This window comes from Mustela putorius, unplaced genomic scaffold (assembly GCF_011764305.1).
Source record: "Mustela putorius furo isolate JIRA1106 unplaced genomic scaffold, ASM1176430v1.1 tig00000081_pilon_pilon_pilon, whole genome shotgun sequence".
In the NCBI taxonomy this organism is placed as follows: Eukaryota; Metazoa; Chordata; class Mammalia; order Carnivora; family Mustelidae; genus Mustela; species Mustela putorius.
Window position 1 is genome coordinate 780,850 of NW_025421272.1, and position 21,744 is coordinate 802,593.

General features: G+C 50.3%; 1 protein-coding gene across 4 annotated transcripts in view; it reads left to right on the forward strand.

Annotated features, from left to right (window-relative positions):
• OSBP2 (oxysterol binding protein 2) overlaps positions 1-21,463 on the forward strand; it is a 161,401-nt gene extending 139,938 nt beyond the window's left edge. For 2 of the 4 annotated variants that reach the window (XM_013063452.2, XM_013063456.2), the window contains 11 exons: positions 2,814-3,006; positions 3,658-3,775; positions 6,022-6,073; positions 6,325-6,471; positions 7,560-7,805; positions 10,294-10,414; positions 10,701-10,804; positions 10,877-10,972; positions 11,054-11,238; positions 19,374-19,600; positions 19,847-20,124. In XM_013063452.2, coding sequence (XP_012918906.1) covers positions 2,814-3,006; positions 3,658-3,775; positions 6,022-6,073; positions 6,325-6,471; positions 7,560-7,805; positions 10,294-10,414; positions 10,701-10,804; positions 10,877-10,972; positions 11,054-11,238; positions 19,374-19,600; positions 19,847-19,992 — 1,635 coding nt within the window. In that variant the 3' untranslated portion in view covers positions 19,993-20,124. Of the gene's footprint in view, positions 1-2,813; positions 3,007-3,657; positions 3,776-6,021; positions 6,074-6,324; positions 6,472-7,559; positions 7,806-10,293; positions 10,415-10,700; positions 10,805-10,876; positions 10,973-11,053; positions 11,239-19,373; positions 19,601-19,824 lie in introns of all 4 variants that reach the window. The other 2 variants (XM_013063453.2, XM_013063454.2) reach the window with 2 other exon arrangements.
• Positions 21,464-21,744: the final 281 nt, after the last annotated feature.

Genomic DNA, 21,744 nt, shown 5'->3' on the forward strand with positions numbered 1-21,744 from the left:
CCTGCTTGTCCCCTTGGGCAGCCCCTTCTCCCTAGGCCTCGGGCTCACAGGGGGACAGGGGCAGGGAGACCTGGCAAGGGGCTTCCCTATGGCAGTGTGCTCGGCACCCATGCCCACCCAGAGAAGTGAGGGCGGTCCTCCTCCACCAGCACTGGGCCCCCTTCCGACCCGCACCGCGCACCCAGCTCAATAACGCCTGGCAGGCTGCCTGGGCCAGCGGTGGGCCGACCGGCACGCTTGCGGTACTGGGACTCCGTCCTGGGTCTGCAAACAGATAGCAGGATCCGAGACTGACTTGACTGGGCGCGGTGGCAGAGCTCAGGGCTGTGGGAAATCACAGAGGCCGTGGGCCAGGGCTCTCAAGGGAGGGGTGGCTCAGAGTGGACAGAGCTCCAGGATAAGGAGCTGGGGTTCCGCTCTGTGTCTGCTACCTCTGGCCGTGTGACCTCAGAGCCTGTTTCACAATCTGCGGAAGGGGGTGGGGAGCCCCTCCCCACCCACAGGACTCCTAGAAGCGTCTGGAACATTTCTGAGGTGCCCAGAGGGGTCCTCTGCCCACCACGCTCTACCACTACTACTTTCAATACCACTAGAGCAGACCCAGCAAAGAGGAGCCTTCTAGTCTGGCCTTTGGAGTCAGTGGTTGTGTGTCTGCTGTCAAGGCCCCCTACCCTGAGGCCTGCAGTGGTGAGGGGGGAGCAGGGACCAGGGACAAGGCCACTGCAGGACCCTGGGTGGTAAAGGCTTGGCTCCCAAGTCAAAAGCTAGGGAGTGGCAATCAGGCATGTCCTCGTCCCCAAACTGCGTGATGGTCCGTGACTGTAGCCCCACACCAGCAGCTGAGCCTCACAGATACATAATTTGCAAACTCTAGAAAGCCCCAGACGTGCGGCTGCTCCTGGGGCAGCCTCTATTGTCTCCAGAGCCTGTTCAATGCATAAGGAGATTTCTCTACTCCCATCCCAACCTGCGCTGGGTCATCTGCCGGTATAAATCCCTGCCCCCTTCTGGAGAAGCTGGTTACAGTGGCTTAGGTGTGACCAGGCAGGGACCTTTTGGGGAGAGTGGGGACACTCCTGAATCTGAGGTGGAGTGAATATACTTCCTCCCCAGAGCCTTGCAAGGGAGCTGCAGGAACCTGAGCCTCAGTTTCTTCATATGTCAATTGGGGATGACCCCACTCCTCTGCCTTGAGGATTTTGCTGGGCCCGGGTGGACAGCGAAGCTGGGAGCCTGGGCTCTGTCTGGTATTACTGTTGTGTCTCGGGACATGGGCTCAGAGGGGCTGAGTGGCTTGTGCAGGAGTCCAGGCCTTCCCACTCCTGATAGCAAGCCTTATTACTCTACTTTGCTGGTTTCCTTGGGTCCCCATCCCATCTTTAGAATGGTGTGTGGGGGGTAAGGGTGTCAGGGAGGAAGCCTTGCCCAGCCCACTCCGCACGGGTGCTGGGAGGTGAGATGACAGGGAAGGCACGAGGGGGTAGGCTTGAGGAGAGAGAGATGCCGGCTGGGGTCTGCCGCTGGCGACGTGCTATCCGCCCCTGCTCTCCTGAGAGGCCCCCACAGCCACCCCTCAGCAGGGTGTTCACTCATCCAGCGGATGCTCAGAGTAGCCGCTGAGTTTGGGGATCCATGGGATGAAGAGAAACAGGCAGAGTCAGCAGAGAAGCTGATCTGTAGGCATGAGATTGCAGGTGGTTGGGGTGAGTGAGTGAGTATCTCAGGGGACCTGACCGAGCCGGCTCAGGAGCCTTCCCTGGGGGAGACGTGAGAGAAGTCTGAGCAGTGGGGGTGGCACCCATGCCTCTGGTGCCTCCCAGGGAGTGTCGATGAGGGCTGCTTGGCCCAGCACTCCACATCACCTCCCTGGTTCCTCCCGACAGCTGTCAGGATAGAGCTGCATTGTCCCTGGGTCACTGATGAGGGGCTGTGTGCCCTTCTCCCTCCAGAAAAGCATGACTCCAACCCTCGGGGTCAGATAGCATGTGACGTGTGGGGAAAGGGAGGGCCGGGGAGGGGTGGCCAGAGACCACCGGTGTGCATTGGGCTGAGGAAACGTGTCCCTTCCTACTGCATTCAGTCCAGAAGAGGCAACCCAGGGGTCCCTAGCTTGGCCCTCCCTGCCCTCCAGGAACAGCTGAACCCGGGCCCTCCTCTCCACTGGGATCACAGGGACAGAACGACAAACCCCTGCCTCATAAGAGTGTAGTGGGACCACCTACGGACCTGGGAAGCTGGAAAGAATCTGAATGTCAGAGTAGGCCCCAAGTCTGAAGGGGGAACCTTACTTAAAAAGCAGAGTTATGTGATATAGACTTTGAGGTAACTTTGTGGGAAGGTCCAGTCTCAGTTCCTGTGCCAGATAAGACCCTTTAACCTCTCTAAGCCAGGAAGTTATGGCATAATGTGGCTTTCTTTCCTCCCATGCCACGGGCAGGGACTGGCCTGACCACCACATAGGCCTTGGGTTCTCATAGGGACAGAGGTCGTGCTTAGGTCCGGCACATGGCGAGGATGTGGCAGCTGAACTTGGGCCCCAGCCATGTGGAAACAAAACCTCCACCAGCCACAGCCCAGGTTTGGTGCTCTCAGATGGCATCCTGACTGTGGGATGCCCACCATGATGGACGCCTGTCCCTGGGCTGGCTCTGAGAGAAAAGTCAAAGTCCCCACATCCCCACCGAAGCCAAGGGGGCAGCAAAGGTGTTTCTGAACACCCTAGGACTGACTGGCAGGTGGGGTGTGGGGTATGGGGCAGACAGGCCCCTGCCCTGGGCCCTGTGCTCACCGGCCACTCTGTCCCCCCTCCCCAGGCCTGCAGAGACTTCTTGGAACTAGCAGAGACACACAGCCGGAAATGGCAGCGTGCCCTACAGTATGAGCAAGAACAGCGCATCCACCTGGAGGAGACCATCGAGCAGCTAGCCAAGCAGCACAACAGCCTCGAACGGGCCTTCCGTAGCGCCCCCGGCCGGGCCACCAACCCCACCAAGAGCTTCAGCGAAGGCGAGTGGGCAAGGACCACCCTGCCTGGCTGGGTCCCTTGCTCAGGGCTGCTCAGCCTCTGTTCCTTCCAATCTGTGCTCTGTCTTCACCTCCTCCTGCCAGCTGGCTCTGCTTACACGCCCCCCCCCGGACCCCCAGTACACATGCCCCTTAACATGCCCACATTGGGCCTGCCTCGGTGGCTTTGTATTTCCCACACCCACTACCGAAGGGTAATTATCTCCCTGCATTTAGGTTCCAGTTCTTATGAGAAAAGTCCAGTGAGTCCAACTGTCCTCTGTGGCAGGGCTGCCCTGGTGCCAAGTGGCAGCCCACCTGGCCTTGGGGCTGGGAGTGCCGGGTCCATCAGAAAGGGTAGCTAGGCCCCAGACAGACTGACCAGCGTGTTGAGCAATCTGGGGAGGCTTCCAGAAGGAGAGAGGCCTTTGAGCCAAAGCACTGAGCGGGAAGCTCATTCCAGGAAGGGGACCCAGGGCAGCCAAGCCACATTAATGTGGCCCAGGTGACTGAAGTGGGAAAGGAATGAAGGGCTGGTGGGGGCGGGGACAGGGTCCAAAGTGGGAGGCACCCTTTGGGCTTTGGACTTCCTCAGGCAGGTAAGTGAGTTTTCAGAGTTGCAAACTGAGGCGGCGGTTTTGTGTGTATCTGCAGGAAGCCTCTTAACTCCCAAAGGAGAGGACAGTGAGGAAGATGAAGATACCGAGTACTTCGACGCCATGGAAGACTCTACATCCTTCATCACCGTGATCACCGAGGCCAAGGAGGACAGGTGTGTTCTCCAGGCAGGACTGGCGGCCCTGGAAGGAAGGAGCCTCTGCCAGACTTAGCCTTTCCCGCCTTGTTCTTAAGCTGCACCTGTTCTTCGTACTTGGGGTTTTCTTTCAAGTCTTGCTTCACACTGTATTTTGATTATTATTATTATTATGATTGTTCTGTTCCTCAGATTCAAATGCCCACATAGAGTTTGAATCAGGGTTTCATTTTAACGGAGGCGGAGAACAGGGCTTTGGCAGGATCCAGTTCTAGCCGAGAGGGTGGGAGTGGGGGCTGGGACCCCAGGGCCAGGTCGAGAGGCGTGTCTGCTGCGCTTTCTTGCCTTGGAGCTACACGCAGTCCCAACCACTCCCTCCACCACGCCCGCCTTCCAAAACAGACAGGCCATGCAAGAAGTCTCTTTTATTTTCGATTTCCAAGCCTCCTTTCATAAAAGTGTCCTCTTTCGGGGTGTTTCTAAATACACACTAGAGCACAGCGGTAACCGGGACACTGTTGTCAGACTCCGGATCCCCAGGAAGCGCCTCCACCCCCAGCGTGGGACCGTGCTGGTGCAGGACCCCCAAAAAAGAGGAGCAGGAGCCCTGCGTGGGCAGGCTGGGTCAGAGGGCAGCACCCTGGGGCATGAACAGGGATTTGCTACAATTCGGAGTTGCCTCATTAGGACATTGCTTCAGGCCCTAGTACTGGAAGGGTCGTGAGTATGGCTGCTCTGGGGGACATGGAGGTGGCTGATGAGTTCCACCCGTGTCTGTGGCTCCTCTGCCATGGCCTGGGGAGGAGCTGCCACTCCAAGTCCTGGGGACAATGACATAAACGACCGCTGCCTGTGCTGCCCCCTGCACCCATCATCCCTGGGGCACAGCGGAGTCACAGAGCCTCCCATGCTCCCCCACGGGCGTGCCCTCAGGCAGGACACTCAGCCCCTCATGGATGAGGACCAGCAGGCTTCCTGATGGCCTTATTCCCTGCGTCTGATCTGCAGCTCACAGTCCACACCCCACACTGCCTTCCGTGGACTCCCTGGAGCCCAGTCCACAGAGGGGGAGGCCAGTAAAAACCCCCAGCCCCTCCTTTTTTGCCTCTGTGTACCAAAATGGGTCACCACTCCATGTCCTGGTTTCTCTCAGGGCAAGGGCCTTTGGGATCTCTCTAATTCAACATGGTGTTTCTAGTCCTATCAACAGAGTATTTCCAACTCAATCACAGTTCATTTCCCAATGATACTTTAAAATTTGCTTGCTTATATTGCTCTCACAATGAGCTTGGCTGATCTGAATTTCCTTTCACTTTACCACCCAGCAGTGTCAACCTCGTGCACCCCTCCAGCTTCCCACCCACCCCTCCCATACCTGGAGTCCCCAGGGGCCTGGGCTCTGCCCCCTCCTTCGTGCCCCCAACCCAGCCACCTTCCACACCTCAGCTAACAGTCCCAGGCCTCTCTTCTGCCACCCAACCAGCAAGCAGGTGACCCCTGTGCTTGACACTTTTCATTGGCTCTCCAGGCTCCTGATGCAACCCCAAGGCCCAAACTACCACCTTCCCTGGCAGTGTAGCTCCTCTGGGCTATAGGCAGGTCCCTTGTGCGCAATGACCCAGTGAGTCCTTCCCGTTTCCTGAGGCCCTGACTGCCAAGTGCCTGCCCCTCACCCCAGCTGGCCCAGATCACCTGTCCTCGAGGATCCCTCAGAGCTTGGATCCTTCATCCATACCACCCCCTGCTGCTTAGCCAACCATCTCACCACAAGTATTCATAGGCACAGGCATGCATCTGACCCACTTCCTGCCCTTCTGAAACCCCAGTCTAGTGCGAGAGACCAGCAGACAGTGAGGACACAGTGGGGCCCCACAGGGCTCTAGGGGCTTCTGCCAGAGGAAATGTCCACCCCCAGCTTCATCCGGGTCCTGGGTCTGCCAGTCCCAGGAGGGGCTGTGTGCAGGGCTCAGTGCCCTGGCTCCCTTCCGCCTGGTCTGACCTGTCTACCAGCCTGCCCCTGTGCCCTCAGGTGACTTTGCTCCAGTGTCTGCTCCTATGGGACATCAGTGGGTGGGAGCCCCTTCACTGCCTTGGGCCCCCCAGCACAGCTGAATGTCCCAAAGTGGGCATGTCCCATTGGAGAAGCAGCCTTGGAGTGGGCTGTCCCTTACACCTCACTGACGGGTCTGGGTAGAAGGTGCCCAGGTCCCCAGGAGGCCTCAGGATTTGTAAATAATTTGCCTCCCCTTTTGTGTTTCTTGCAGAAAAGCGGAGGGTGGGACCACAGGCCCAGTGGACTGGACCTCATCAGATAATGTAAGTGAGAAGGGAGACCTCAAAGGTGGCTAGAAGGCAGGCTGGCACTTTGGGCTCCGGGCCTCTGGGGCGGGCTCAGTGCCCTGGCTCCCTTCCACCTGGTCTGACCTGTCTACCAGCCTGCCCCTGTGCCAGCACCGTGCCAGTGGCCAGCTCAGTGCTTTGGACTGCATTGGATAGAGGTGAGGGCCGGGGCTAGAAGGCCGAAGGGGCACCCTGGCCTCTGCTCACAAACCCATTTTCTCTGGCAGGTGCTAGATGGCGCCTCACTTGTGCCCAAGGGTCCCCCCAAGGTCAAGAGGCGTGTCCGCATCCCTGACAAACCCAACTACAGCCTTAATCTCTGGAGCATCATGAAGAACTGCATCGGCCGGGAGCTCTCCAAGATCCCCATGCCGGTAGGGGCTGGTGCGGAGCAGCCGCTGTGGGTCCAAAGGCGGCCCTGTTTTGTGCATGGATAAGGAATGACCTCTAAGTGCCAGCAATCTGGGTGTCATTCTTAACAACACCTGAGGGGCATGTAACAAATTATCAAATCGTGTTCAACAACATTGCCAAAATCCCAGGAGCAGAGGTCTCAGGCTCTGAGGGAAGAAGCTAAGGAGGGGCTTTGCATTGATCAGAGATGTGGGGACCCCCAGAGCACCTCTGCACCTGACAGGGCTTCCCGATGTCCCGGCTCTCCCGACCTCGTAGATGGGGAGTGGCAGAACTGGGCCCTCCTGGGCCAGGAGCTGTCTCTTGCACCCACTCCAGCGAGGTCACACATCGGGCTGAGGATGGAGCTAGCATTCTCGTGTCGCCAGGCTCTGATGGCATCTCCAGGGGGCAAATGTTTGGGGTTCAGGCCAGACTTGGTTTCACTGTGTGCCCCAGGACAAACCCGTTCACATCTCCCGCCTCTGTATCCACACCTGCAAAGTGGGGCAAGGAACAACGCCCACATAACAGTGTCTGGGAGGATGAAAGGGGAGGACTCAGGGCAGTCCCTGCTTGATGGCTGGCCTAGGGTCATAGCCGAGCATCACAAGGGGGGAGTGACCCTGCCCTGCCCCAAGACCAGGATGGAGGGGGCGCCGCCTATAGGAGCTTTCACCCAAAAACAGCACAAGAGCTCAGAATAGGAGGAAAACTCATTCATCCAGCCACCCACCCCTCCCCGTCACTCTCTAATTCTGTGCTGAACAAGTCAGAAACTCTGGCCTTGGTGGCCTTCACATCCTAGGAAGGGAGAGTAACAGTGACCGTAGTGACAGGGTACGAGTTACAGCAGGTCCAAAAGCCACGAGGCTGTAGAGAAAACTGAGGGTGGAGGCAAGCACAGGGAGCTGCGCGGGTTTGGACAGGGCATTAGTCGGGGTCGGCAGAGGAACTTGACTGTGGAGGCACCATCTAACCGCAGTGCCCAGGACCATCTGAGAACAGGCGGGCTGGGAGGGCCCCGGGGCTGTGCTGGGAGCAGCGCCTGACCACCGCCCGTCCGCAGGTCAACTTTAACGAGCCCCTGTCCATGCTCCAGCGGCTGACGGAGGACCTGGAGTACCACCACCTGCTGGACAAGGCGGTGCACTGCACCAGCTCAGTGGAGCAGATGTGCCTGGTGGCCGCCTTCTCTGTGTCCTCCTACTCCACCACTGTGCACCGCATCGCCAAGCCCTTCAACCCCATGCTAGGGGAGACCTTTGAGCTGGACCGCCTTGACGACATGGGTCTGCGCTCCCTCTGTGAGCAGGTAAGGCCCACACACACCCCGGCCAAGGCGCTCCTGCCAGGCCCAGTTGTCCCAGGGAGACAAATGGGACATGGCCTCTGACCCTGCCATGCCTGAGCCCATGAGGCCAAGGCAAGGTCCAGTCAGAGGCTGGGCCTCCTGCAGCAGGGGCAGACCTCCCGGAGATAGTTGGGTGAGGGCAGTCAGGGCTGGTGTGTGGGGAAGGGGAGGGCCCCTCCCCCTGCCAGGAACCACACAGCGGCCCTTGAGGGACAAGTGTGCGGTGCTCTCTGGGAGTCTGGGTAGGCCAGAGCAGGGGAGGTAGCAGGCAGAGGGGATCCTCCACTGTGTGGGGACCCTGAGTCTGTGACGGTGCAGGCCTAGAATGTGAGGAGCTTCTGGGGCCCAGCGGTCCTTCCCTGGGGGTTGGTGATGTCAGCTTGTCCCCATCGCTTCTCAATGCCTTCCCCACCCCACAGACATGCATATTCTCCCCACGGAGCAGAGCCAAACCCAGGCCCTGGGGTCTAGGAGCCTCAGCAGCAGCATCTTAGCCTGAGCTTGTCTGAGGGGGGGTGAATCTGTCGGTGCCTCCCTGGGTGCTGGGAGAACCCAGGCAGGTGCTGCGTGAAGGTACCCAACATAGAGCTTCCTGGCTGGGCTGCTGGACATCAGCTGTCGGCCAGGCATTGTTTGGGGCCCGGGGATGGGGAGCTCCAAAAGCAGACATTTCACAGTCTGGTGGCTAGTTGAAAAGGCATGCTGTGGCAGCAGTGTAGCCCTACACAAAGCCAGTTGTGGGTAGAGCACAGGCTGCTTAGAAAGTAGAGCCTGGGTATTTGCAGATGCTTTGGATGTAGGGAGAGAGGGCCAGGGAGGAGGAAGGGAGGCAGGGGAAGGCAGCAAGGACGGCCGGAGCATTCTTGGCCTGAACTACTGAGAGAATTCCCTTCTTCGTGCAGTGGAGTTGACCAAGTGCCCCCGAGGCGCCAGGTGCTATACAGGCAGCTGGGAAGTGAGCGGATGGGGTGCCTGTTCTCCTGAAGGGGGCAGTGCGGGACAGGTGCTGTGTAAGTGGATGGTTCTTTCACCTTTAGAAAGCTGGCTGGAGCCAAAAGCAAGGGAGAAAGCTGCACAGGTCCGAGAGGAAGTGGGCGGGCAGCCTGAGGCTTTGGGTTTCAGTCTGTGTGGCAGGTAGAGAGGGTCCTGACACCTGCCTTTGTTTATGTGCCCCCTGCAGCGGAGAGTAAAGCTAGAGATGCTTTGCACCACCCACCATGGCCTGGTGAGGGGGAGGGGGCAGATTCAAGACGCATTTTGAAGAAAGAACAGCCAGGATTTCCTAAGGGTTAGAGAAGGAACATAAGAAAGAGGGCCAGGGATGACTCAAGCATTTGGTGTGAGCAGCTGTTAAGACTAGATCATCGGCCTGAGCAGGAAGCCAGGACACAGAGTGCCAGGCCCAGCCCCTTGGGGTCACATCCCTAGGTGTGCCAGTATGGTGGGCTCTAGGGCACGTGGGGCCCCAGCCGTGGGTGACAAGGAATGGGGGGTGGGTTTGACCTGTGATGCTGAGACCAGAAAGGCCTTGAGGTGCCACTTACAGGGACAGGAGACAATGAGAGATGCAGGAGGGAGTGGCAAGAACTCTGGTCAGTCCAAACAGCCACCTGTGTGGGAGCGTCCAGTGGGCAGTTGGGTGGCAGGGCGGCAGTCCCAGCGCAAGGCTGTGGCTGGAGACTGACTGAGGTTGTGACCCAGCGAGGAGGTGCCTTAGAGAGGGAGGAAGCTGGGGAGAGGCTGAGCCCCAGGACCCTCTGACCACAGGGCCACAGAAATGAGGAAGAATAAACAAGGGGAAATTGACAGGGCTTGCTGGCAGGTGAGAACAGTAGTCAGGGGTGCCCAGTGCTGTGAGAGGAGGGGGGAGGTGTGGGAGGCCCCAGGGGCCGTGCAGAGCTTGCTGTGCCACCCCCTGCGGCCAGGGCAGGACACTGATATGGCCTCCTGCTCTAGGGCCATGCTAGCCAGGAGGGAGATAGGGCCCAGCTCTGCCCCTCAGTTCAAGTGACTTCCCCAGCCTGAGCCCCCTGTGCAGCATGGCACAGTAGGGGGCAGCCCTTTGCAGATGAGTTGGGGGGCTAACTGGGGAGTTGGCAGAGAAGCCCTAGCTAGAGTGTCACACTTCACTTCCTAGCCATCAGCACAGCTTGTCACAGGGGCCCCCTTGAGGCCAACCTCTGTCATCACCCCATTTCAGAGCCCAAGCCTGGCATAGAGATGCCTTGGTCCTCTTCCCCTGACCACAGCAAGCCCAGGACAGCTGCCCAGGCCGGTCCCACGGCCAACCCTTGCTTTTCCATCAGAGCACCATCCTTCCTGGGGGCCTGCTCCCAGGGCCATGGAGCTGGTCATGCTGAGCACAGGGCAGGTGGTCCCCACAGCTGGTTGGGGAACAGGCCTGGGCCCATGTCCAGCAGACGCTCATGTCCTGTGGGTCTGGTCTCAGGTGAGCCACCACCCACCATCAGCTGCACACTACGTGTTTTCCAAGCATGGCTGGAGCCTCTGGCAGGAGATCACCATCTCTAGCAAGTTCCGGGGAAAATACCTCTCCATCATGCCGCTAGGTGAGTTGGAGCCCTGTGCTTTCCCAGGACAGAAAGCCTTTCTGGATAAGTGGGAGGGTTTTACCAACACAGAAGCCAGCTTGGGGCCTCTAGGAGTGACCTTAGTCTCTCTGCAAATCTGCTCCCTACCTCCCCAGGCTTCCTCAATGCCTCCCTGACCTATGCCCTGTCCCCAGTTTACACGAATACTGCTTCCAGTTGTCAGGACCCTGGGACCGTGGGCAGACAGGCTCGCTGGGGTCTAGCATGGCAAGCCATGACTTCTGACCCTATATCTGGCCTCCAGGAGCCATCCACTTAGAATTCCAGGCCAGTGGGAATCACTACGTGTGGAGGAAGAGCACCTCGACTGTGCATAACATCATTGTGGGCAAGCTCTGGATTGATCAGGTCAGATGGTACCCTCGGGGAGGGGGCATGTGGCCTAGAGGTGGGGCGCTGACCACTAACCTTCCTCACCAGACTGGGGACATCGAGATTGTGAACCATAAGACCCAGGACCGGTGCCAGCTGAAGTTCTTGCCCTATAGCTACTTCTCCAAAGAGGTAGCCCGGAAGGTAAGCAAGGCTACCTCTCAGAGTCACGGGAGGGGTCTGGAGAGGGGCGTGTGCCTGTGCTGATCCTGCCCATGTCCACAGGTGACAGGAGTGGTAAGTGACAGCCAGGGCAAAGCTCACTACGTGCTGTCAGGTTCATGGGATGAACAGATGGAGTGCGCCAAGATCGTGCAAAGCAGCCCCAGCAGCCCCAGCTCAGATGGGAAGCAGAAGACCGTGTACCAGACGCTGCCAGCCAAGCTGCTGTGGAAGAAGTACCCACTGCCGTGAGTGGGGCTGAGGGAGGGTAAAGAGCAGGCAGGGAGAAGGAGGCAGAGGCAGTGGGGCCTAAGACAGGCAGGGGAGCCTGGCCAGCCAGGCAAGAAGTGAGCAGCAGACACTGGGGTCAGGATGGTTCTGTCCGCATGTAGGCAGAGACCATGTTCTGCAGCTGACATCCTAATGTGACTGTATCGGGTGGTAGCCAATCCTATGCAGACTTTAAACAGGCTGATAAAGACAGAGTCCCCATAGTCCAAGGAAGGAAAACCAATGTTTTCCTTCATCAGGGCAAGGAACAGAAAACTATAAAAAGTGGCACAGCAGGTTCCAGAGGGAGCAAAGCAAAGGAAAAATTAAGCAACTGAACTTGAGAACTCCAATTGGGAAGGCTTAATAAACTCCATCAATGGAATAGGTCAGAAGGAATAAACCCTTCAGATAGACAGACAAAACGCGGAAAAGACAAAAAGCCACAGAGAGAAAGCTTACCACCTAGTGACCCAGAATGACTCCTGGAGCAGTATTGCCACAGCCCTGGGAGCCCATAAAGACGCCAAAGGTAGCTGTGCGCACATCAAGTTTGAGAGCAGGGTCTAGTGCACTTCTAGTCGGGAGTCTAGAAGGAAAGAGAACATATCTGAAGAGCAAACAGCAGAGAATATTCCACACCAAATCTGTACAGTGGAACTGTTGAAACTAAATCAAAGAGAAAATATTAAGCAGCCAGTTGTGAAAAAGACATGTATGAGTTTCTGAGGAATAGCAAACAGACAGAGGTCTCTTCCTCAGCAATGATGGAAGCTTGAAGATGGTCAAATGAGATCTTACATGTGCAGAAAGACTCACTGCCGGCGGACAATGATACACCCAGGGAGAACACATTTACAGAGTGTTGAAATGTTATGTTTTCAGACTATTAAAAACTCATTTTGCCACCACCAGACCCCCATTAAAGGATATACCTCCTGCAGAAGGAAAGTGATCCCAGATGGAAGATCTGAGATGTATGAGTGAATGAAGAACAAAAACTACGTGAACCTAAGTGAACAGTAAATAAACAAGAATAGTGATGTCTTTCAAGTTTTAGAATCTAAACATAAAATACAACTGTGTGATCATATAAGTCGGAAGAAGGAGAAATGGAAGGAAACTTCTCAAAGGCCATTGTGCTACCCAAGAAGGTGGTCAAGATGTATGTTAACTTTTGGCTGTGTGAAGTCTGCATTCCTAGAACCACCACTAAAATAATGTTTAACTGGAATCCCAGAAGGAAAGGAAATAAAAATGGAAAGGAGAGAGAAATAGTTAAATAATGGAAATAAATTTCCCAGAACAAAAACAAGGAGATGGGAGACCTTGGGCTGAAGGGTCTGTAGAATTTCAGAAACAAGAGATAAAGAAAAGCTTTCACCTAGATCATACTATAGAGAAAATTAAAAATGCCAAGGAGAAAATTCTAGTAGCTTCCAGAGAGGAGTATAAGAAGATTACAATTAAGGATAAAGAATCAGATTGACAATCAGAAAGATTGACATCTTTCAATAGCCAGTGTTTGGAGTAATATTTTCAAGGTAATGAAGAAAACAAAATTAGAAGACTTTTTAAAAGATTTTTTTTAAGAAGACTAAGATTTTTATCCAGCCAAGCTATCATTTAATAATGAGGACATAACAACAACAAAATGTCATCAGGCAAAGAGCCTCAGAAGGTTTGCCACACAAAACCCACAATGAAAATGGTATTAGACATAGTAGTTCATTTATGTATTTATTTATTTATTTGAGAGAGAATGCAGGAGAGCACAAGCAGTGGGGGTGGGGGAGCGGTGAGGGTAGAGACAATCTTAACCACGCTCCACATACCCAGTGCTTGGCTGACATGGCGCTCGATCTTACGACCCTGAGATCGTGTGAGATCATGACCTGAGCTGAAATCAAGAGTTGGATGCTTAATCAACTGAGCCACCCAGGTGCCCCTAGACATAGTACTTTAAAAGGGGAGAAAAAAATCCAGAAGTTGCTGTAAAAGACATAATATGATGTAAACATTGTGTTTTTGGAGTGGTTTTTTTTTTTTTTAAACAATGACTAAGACCAAAGGCAAAGAGAAAATAGTCCTAAATAATGCAGAATTTAAGGTGTAAATAATGTTAACATGTCAGGATATGAGGAGAGTTGAAAAGGACACGAAGGGATGAGAAGGATTGCTAAGTTCTTATTAGAAGGAAGAGACAAATAAAAGATGTTAGAATAGTAAAAAAGACTAAGAAGAAAAAGGACAAATAAAAACAATAAATCAACACAGTAGGAATAGGTCCAAACATAACAAATAAAAGTAGATGAAACTCACCAGTCAAAAAACAAAATACTGACTGGATTTTTTAAAAATCCAGATATATACACCTTCTAAGAGATGTAAAAAACAAAGACATGCAGAGGTTGAAAGGGAAAGACATACCATGGGAATATTAACTGAAAAAGCTACAATAGCTATATTAATATCAGATAAAATAGACTTTAATAAGAGAAAAGCATTATTAGGGATGAAAGAGTTGCTACATATAAAAGTTCTTCAAGAAGATAAGGAGTTTCACTATGCATGTAGTGAAACAGCCTCAAAAATAAACAAAGCGTATATTGATGTAAAGGGAGAAACTGGTAAATCCATCACCATGTGGGAGATTGAGAGACTTCAACATACCTTTCTCACTTGGTGATCAGTCAAGGGCAGCGGGGAGAGGATCAACAAGGATTTGAGGAGATCAGAACAACACAGGATGTCCACACACTTGAAGTTGCAACACTCAAAGAACATACTTTTTACCCAGTGGACATGGAATGTATGCAAAGATCTGTCATGTACTGAACCTTAGAGAAAACTCAACAAATTTAGAGGGTAGCATACAGACCCCATCCATGATAAGACAATTAAGTCAGAAGTTATGAACAAGATGACAAAAAATCCCCACGTGTTTGGAAAAAATTGTTAAGTTGCTAAATAACTCATGGGTAAAATAATAAATGAGGATGAAAATGTAAAAATACCTAAAATTGGGGCACATGGGGGCTCAGTCAGTTAAGCATCTGCTTTCAGCTCAGGTCATAATCCCAGGGTCCTGGGATTGAGTTTTGCATCTGGCTCCCTGCTCAGTGAGGAGCCTGCTTCTGCCTCTACCCCCTCCTCTGTTCTCTCTCTCTCTCAAATAAATAAATAAAATCTTAAAATAAAACAAAATACCTAAAATTGAGTAAGAATGGATGTAACAAAGTTAGTGCTTTAAAGGAAACAGATTGTCTTAAATAGGCACATAAATAAGCTCATTCGTTTTGAGACTATTTCTTTTCTGAGTTTCTAATCTAAGAAATTAGAGAAAGGTCAACATATAAACCAGAAGAAATAAAAAAAAACAACTTTAAAAATAAGAGCAGAGATTAGTAAAATAGAAAAAAGTTAAATAGAGAAGTTTAAAAAGCCAAAAGTTGATTCTTTGAGGAAAAAAAAATCTGACAGAAAACTACTGGCAAGACTTATCAAGCGAGAATATAGAAATAATATTATTAATGAAGAGTTTAATATGACATGCAAAGTACTAAGAATTAAAATTTAGATGAGAACAAATTCTTAGAAAGATATAACAAGAACTGAGTCTAAAAGAAATGAAAAGCATGACTAGTCCTATAATCAAAGAAACTGAAGTAGTTTAAAAATTCCCAAAAGGAAAACACAAAGCCCAGATAATTTTGTAGGTGAATTCCACCAAATTTTCAAGAAATATATTATCCCAATAGTATATAAAATCTTTTAGATCAAAGGAAAAGAAAAAATGCTCTCCTTTTCTATGCATGAGGCCAGGATAACCCTGATGTCAAATCAAGCTAAAAGAGCTGTAAGAAAATTAAAGTTCTGCTCTATTTCACTTATGAATATATAACCAAAATTCTAAAACAAGACATTAGAAAATCAAACAGTGTATAAAAAAAGAAAACATTCATCATCAATCCTGTTGCATTTATCATGGGCATGCAAAGATGATTTTATATTAGAAAATACACAAATTAACTCATCACATTAATAAATCTCAGTAGAGGGGCACCTGGGTGGCTCAGTGGGTTGAGCCGCTGCCTTCGGCTCGGGTCATGATCTCAGGGTGCTGGGATCGAGTCCCGCATCAGGCTCTCTGCTCAGCGGGGAGCCTGCTTCCTTTTCTCTCTCTCTCTGCCTGCCTCTCCATCTACTTGTGATTTCTCTCTGTCAAATAAATAAATAAATAAAATCTTTAAAAAAAAATAAAAAATAAATCTCAGTAGATTCAAAAAAAGCATTTTTGGTGTCTTAGTACAAGGTTAATGTGCAAAAAGTCAGTTGCATTTATACACACTAAAAAGAAAAACTAGAAAATACAATTTAAGAGAAAACAATTATTGTATCAGAGAATATCAAGGACCTTGTAATAAATCTTATATTCAGGACTTCTATAGAGAAAATTATAAAACTTTACTGAGATGGTAAAGAAGAGCTAAATCAATGGAGAAAGACACAATGTTCATAAATAGAAAGATTTATTATTACAAAGATGTTATCATTCAAAGAGATCAAACAAAATCCCAATAGTGATTTTCATTGCTTGATAATAGTGATTTTTTAGATTTTTTAAAGGGCCAGAATTTTCTTATAAAGATTTATTTATTTATTTATTTATTTATTAGAGAGAGAGAGTGCATGGGGGAGAGAGGAGGGACACAGGGAGAGGGAGAAGCAGACTCCCCGCTGAGCAGGGAACCTGATGTGGGGCTCAGTTCCATGACTCTGGGATTATGACCTGACCGAAGACAGATGCTTAACCAACTGAGCCACCCAGGGGCCCCTGGGCCAGACTATTTCTGAAGAACAACAGAGAAATAAGGACTAGCCCTACTAGATATTGGGACTTATTTTGTAAGTCCCAATTTTGTAGCTCTAATAAAACAATGAGCCTTGAAACAGACCCAAGGATGTATATATCTTTGGCATATAACAAAGGTGACATGAGATCATGTGGAAAGATGGCACTGTTCACTAAAAGGACTTGGTAAAATGGTTAAACATATGGAAAAAGATTAACTGAATCTCTCCCTTACATTAAAACAGAAATTGACTCAGGCAAAGCTCTTAGAAAAGTATTAAGCTTGATTTGCTGTTAAACAACAAGTTAAACTCTAAGAAGAAAATGCTGATGATTATCTTTTACACCTTAAGGAAATAGATCTTAAGACACAGAACACCATGCATGCAACTATATTAAAATATTTTTTTCTTATTTTTTTCTAAGATTTTATTTATTTGACAGAGAAAGACACAGTGAGAGAAGAAAGGGGAAGCAAGGGGAACGGGAAAGGGAGAAACAGATTTCTTGCTGCGCAGGGAGTCCCATGTGGGGCTCCATCCCAGGACTCTGGGATCATGACCTGAGCCAAAAGCAGATGGTTAATGGCTAAGCCACCCAGGCATCCCTCTTTTTTTTTCCTTAGAAGAAGTCTTGCTCTTTAAGAGACAATTTAAAGACAGTGTGCATACACATTTAAAGAAAAGGCAATATATAAACTTGCAGAAGATAATCACAATACTTAATACCTGACAACAGAACAGTATTGAGAATTTGGCCACAATTAAAAATAATAACTAAAAAATAAAATCAAGAATACTTCATCCATGAATAAAGCAAAACAGTCTGGCAGAAAAAGTGCAAGAGTCACAAGCAAGAATTTCACATGAGAGCAAATACACATAACCAGTCATCATATAAAATGATCAATATCATTGGTAATCAGGGAAATGCAAATCAAAATCACAATAAGACCATTTTGCCTTCATTTAATTAAGAAAAAATGAAAAAGTCTGACAGTATCAAGTGTTGAAGAAGATACAAATCCACAACATTTCTTATGCATCACTGGTGTGAATGTGAATTGGTGCCACCATGTTGAAAAGCAGGTTGGCCTTACTTCCTAAAGAAGAATATTGCAGACTTTATGGCCCAGCAGTTCCACTTCTAGGTATATACTCAAGAGAAATTCCTGCAAATGTACAATGAGAAACATGCATAAGATTACTCCAAACCAAAAACTTGTGAACAGCACAGATTTATTGAATGAATAACTGTGGTATTATTTCACAGGAGGGAATATTACACAGTAGTTGAAACTAATGAACCACAGACACATGGAACAAAATAAATTTTGGCAGCATAATATTAAGAAAAAAAAGCAAGTCCCAGAAGATTACATACATCATGATTCTTTTTATACAGTTAAAAACAAATATGTAAATATATGTATGTGAATATACACACATACGTACACATTTAAGACTATGTAAAGATGAAATAAAATTAGATTAAAAGGTAAGCAAGGGACTGATGAACCCAGGAGTCTTGCTGACAGCTACCTGAGAAGGGGATAGACTGGTGAGTTTTCCATATGGTTAGATGTAGGTTTTGTCAGGATTCTATATTTTGCTTAGAGGTTCTTCTGGTGGTCAGTTTGCACTAAAACAAGCAGGTCATGCAAGGACCAATAAAAAGAGGGTGTCGTGTAGTAAGTATCATGACTAATCCAAAGCTGTGTACCTGAGATCCAAAAACGAAGAACAAAAAGAAAAAACAAAATAAGATAGATTTAAATCCAATATATCAGTAATTACATTAATTGCTCCCATTACAGATACAAGATTTCAGATGAGGTTTAAAAATCCAACTATATGTGGTTTATAAGAGCTACATCAAAGTAAGAAAATAAAGATTGGAATAACAGGATGGAAAAAGATATGTCCACAGAAATAACAAAAGCTGCTATAGCTATAGTAATGTCACAAAACAGACGTTTAAAACAAAAAGATGGGAGGTAAGAGGGACATAATGATAAAAGTTCAATTCATTAAGATGAGTTCTAAATTTGAACATATCCTATACTTAAAGAACACAGAAATACAAGGAGAAATGGATTAATTGACAACCAAAGTAGGACATTTTAACAAAGCTCTCTTAGTAATGGCTAGAAACAAGGGGAAAAAAAGTATTTGAACCACAGAATTTACTGGACAATTATAGAACACTCCACTGAACAACTGCAGGAAACACATTCTCTTCAGGAACACATGGAACATCTGCAAAAACTGACCAAATACTGGGTCTTTTAGCAAATTTCAAAGAACTGAAATTATACCAGTATACTCTGTCTCCAAAGCAATGGTAGAAATAAAGATGACTAGAAAAAAATCCCCAGATGTTTATAAATTCAAGAAATATACTTCCAACTAATCCACAGATCAAAGTAGATACAGTGGACATCAGAAAATGTAATTGCATAAATGGGTGCCGGATGGCTCGGTCCCTTGAGCATCTGACTCTTGATTTCCGCTCCCTTCGTGATCTCAGGTGAGATCAAGCCCCCCATCCACCTCATGCTCAGTGTGGAGTCTGTCCATCCCTCTCCTTCCATCCCCCCCAACTTGCGCTCTCTCCCTCAAATAAATAAATAAATAAATAATCTTAAAGAAAATGTAACTGCATGATAATTAAAGTAATACATATGAAAGCTGTGAGATTCAGCTAATGCGATACTTGGAGGGCAATGCCTAACCTAAAACACACATATTAGAAAAGAAAAGCTGCAAAATCATGAGCTCAGCAACCATCTCATGAAGTTAGAAAAAGGGCAGCAAAACAAATCCTAACAACGTGGGGAGAAATAAAAGTAAACTCAGTAAAGTAGAAAAATCTAAAATAGGATCAACAAAGTTTCATCTTCAACCAACGAAGAGAGTGGACAGATCTGCGAGACAGTTTCAAATGGGGGGAAGGCACATATAACCCACATCACAGATGTGAAAAGAGGACGGCACCATGTCCTAATCATTAAAGCAGTCGTAATGAGATTGTGAAACAAGATCACGTTTATCTAGTTTTAAAATGGGTGGAAATTGGCAAATTCCCACAGAAGTGGAATGTAGCAAAACAGATGCAGGTTGGTGGAGGGAGTGTGCAAGGTGCGGGCAGGAAAAGAAGGAGCCAGCTGCACAGGAGCAGCTGGCTGAGCGAGTTCTGGGAGTGGACAGGTGGTCCTGGGGCCGTGCCGGCCAGCTCACGCTGCCCGTGCCGCCGCAGGGAGAACGCCGAGAACATGTACTACTTCTCGGAGCTGGCCCTGACTCTCAACGAGCATGAGGAGGGCGTGGCACCCACGGACAGCCGCCTGCGGCCAGACCAGCGGTTGATGGAGAAGGGCCACTGGGACGAGGCCAACACAGAGAAACAGCGGCTGGAGGAGAAGCAGCGCTTGTCGCGGCGCCGGAGGCTGGAGGCCTGCTCGAGGGGCTGTGGCACCGAGGAAGGTGAGGCTGGGCTGAGAGGCAGGGAGAGAGGGTACCCTGGGGCTGGGGAACAGGTTCCCAGAAGGAAGGGATGCCCTGGGGGTGGCAAGGGAAAGGGGAGGAAGGAGGACCCCAGAGACAGGGAGGGTATGTGGGGGGAGGGTGGAAGAAAGCCATGTCCTGGGGGTGGGATGGGGAAACCGGGGGAAGGGGGCAGGGTTGGGAAGAGGCCACCTGTCCACCAGCCCACCCACTGTGCCTGCCCAGCAGAGAAGGAGGCCGATGTGTACATGCCGCTGTGGTTCGAGAAGAGGCTGGACCCACTGACCGGGGAGACGGCCTGCATGTACAAGGGCGGCTACTGGGAGGCCAAGGAGAGGCAGGACTGGCACATGTGCCCCAACATCTTCTGAGCGCCACCCCTCCTGCAAATACAGGCGCCTGCACAGCCTGGTCCACCTCTTCTTTATGCACTCAATTTAGTATTCAATGGCCCTCCTCCCACACCTTCCCTGCCCCATTCCCACCTCCCTTTTTTTACACTTTTTGGGGGCTCCCACCTTGGAAGGAGGAAGTGCTGACCCGCATTCTTTTCAGCTCCCAGGTGCCCCGGGTCACCCAAGCCCCTTCATTATGGACTTGGTTCCCACTGGGACCCCAGTTCCTAGTTACTACAACTCAGGCAGGCTGGCCCGGGCCCTGGGCTGCCCCAGTCACCAGCCCCAGCTAGGGAGGCACTGGCCCTTCCTGAGGAGCCACTTTCAACTTTTTTAGAAAAAAATATCTCCATTTCTTTCCAGCCAAGACGTTTAGTAAATATTTTTAGTACAGCACTTAGCAGACAACTTTCTAAGTGTGCTTTCTTGCCACAAACATGTCCTGGCAAGAGCCCCTTCTTTTTAAGACATCAGGAAGCCAGACCCCTTTGAGCAGGGAGCATTTTGTCGCTCAGCATAGCAGGGCCATGTTTGTATGGGAGCTGCCCAGTCACTGGGAGCACAGGACTCCGCAGAGAAGAGAACTGGAGGGGCCACCTGGCCCAGGAGAGCACAAGTCAGTTGTCTCTGGAGCTACAGCCGCACCCACTGTGGGGGAGGGGACGCCAAGCGGCCCCCACGTAGATTTGAGGGCAACAGCCCCTTGCCTAGCTTTGGCCATGCCAGGGCTGCTCCCCAGCTGTAGAGAGGCCAGAAAGGGCTGGGGGGCAGGGCCTGCAGGTGCTCCCCACCCCAGAACCAGGCCCCAAATCAGCAATAAGAACAAACACTCAGCTCAGCCTGGGCTGGTGCTCTCAGGCACCAGAGACCCAGTGTCCCACCTCGGCCTCAGGCACCTCTGGGGTGCTCATCTCCACACCCCCTGAACTCTTTATTTGCCTGATTTATATATATATATATATATACATATATATATATGATATATAAATATATAAAAATAGCTATTTTGCTTAAATTTCTATGGTATGTGGAAGTTAAAAAATGATGAAGACAGGGCATTCCTGTCTGAGTTTAGCCCTTCTGTCAGCTGTGCCCCGCCCCCTCAGACCCCCTTCCAAAGGCTTCTGCCAATGGTGGGGGGACTGGGCCACTGTGGCCCTGTCCCAGCCCTTCAGAACCCCCACTCCAACCCCTCCCACTTAAGTTTGGTCCTGAAAATTCATCACAGGGTTTTTTTCTGTATACTCCAGGACTGATTTTGTTTTTATAAAAAAACAAAAGTGAAAACACCAACATATGAGATGCCTTAGGGTGCCCACTCAAGAGGCAGGGTGGGCTAGGTAAGCTGGGTGAGCTGGGAACTGTGCAATGTACCTCTTCTCAACACTGTTTGTGAGGGAGCACCTTCTGACTGGTAATAAAAACCTTGGATTTGGAGTTTTCCAAGGCCCTGTCCCTGAGTGTGTCTGTGACTGGGTGGATTAGGGCTGATGCAGGACAGGTGACACCCTATAAAGCAGCATGGGGGCAGAACCTGGGACTGTCTTCTGCTCTGCACTGAGGAAAGAAAGGAAAACTGGTCTAAGCGGGGAGGGGAGAGAGCAGGGTGAAGACCAGGGTCTGGGCCAGGAAGCTTGCAGAGGGCAAAGGCAGAACCTCATGGAGGATTCACAGCTTTTCCTGGGGCTATCTGGGGCCAAGTCAAGGCACTCACCCCACTCTTCTCTT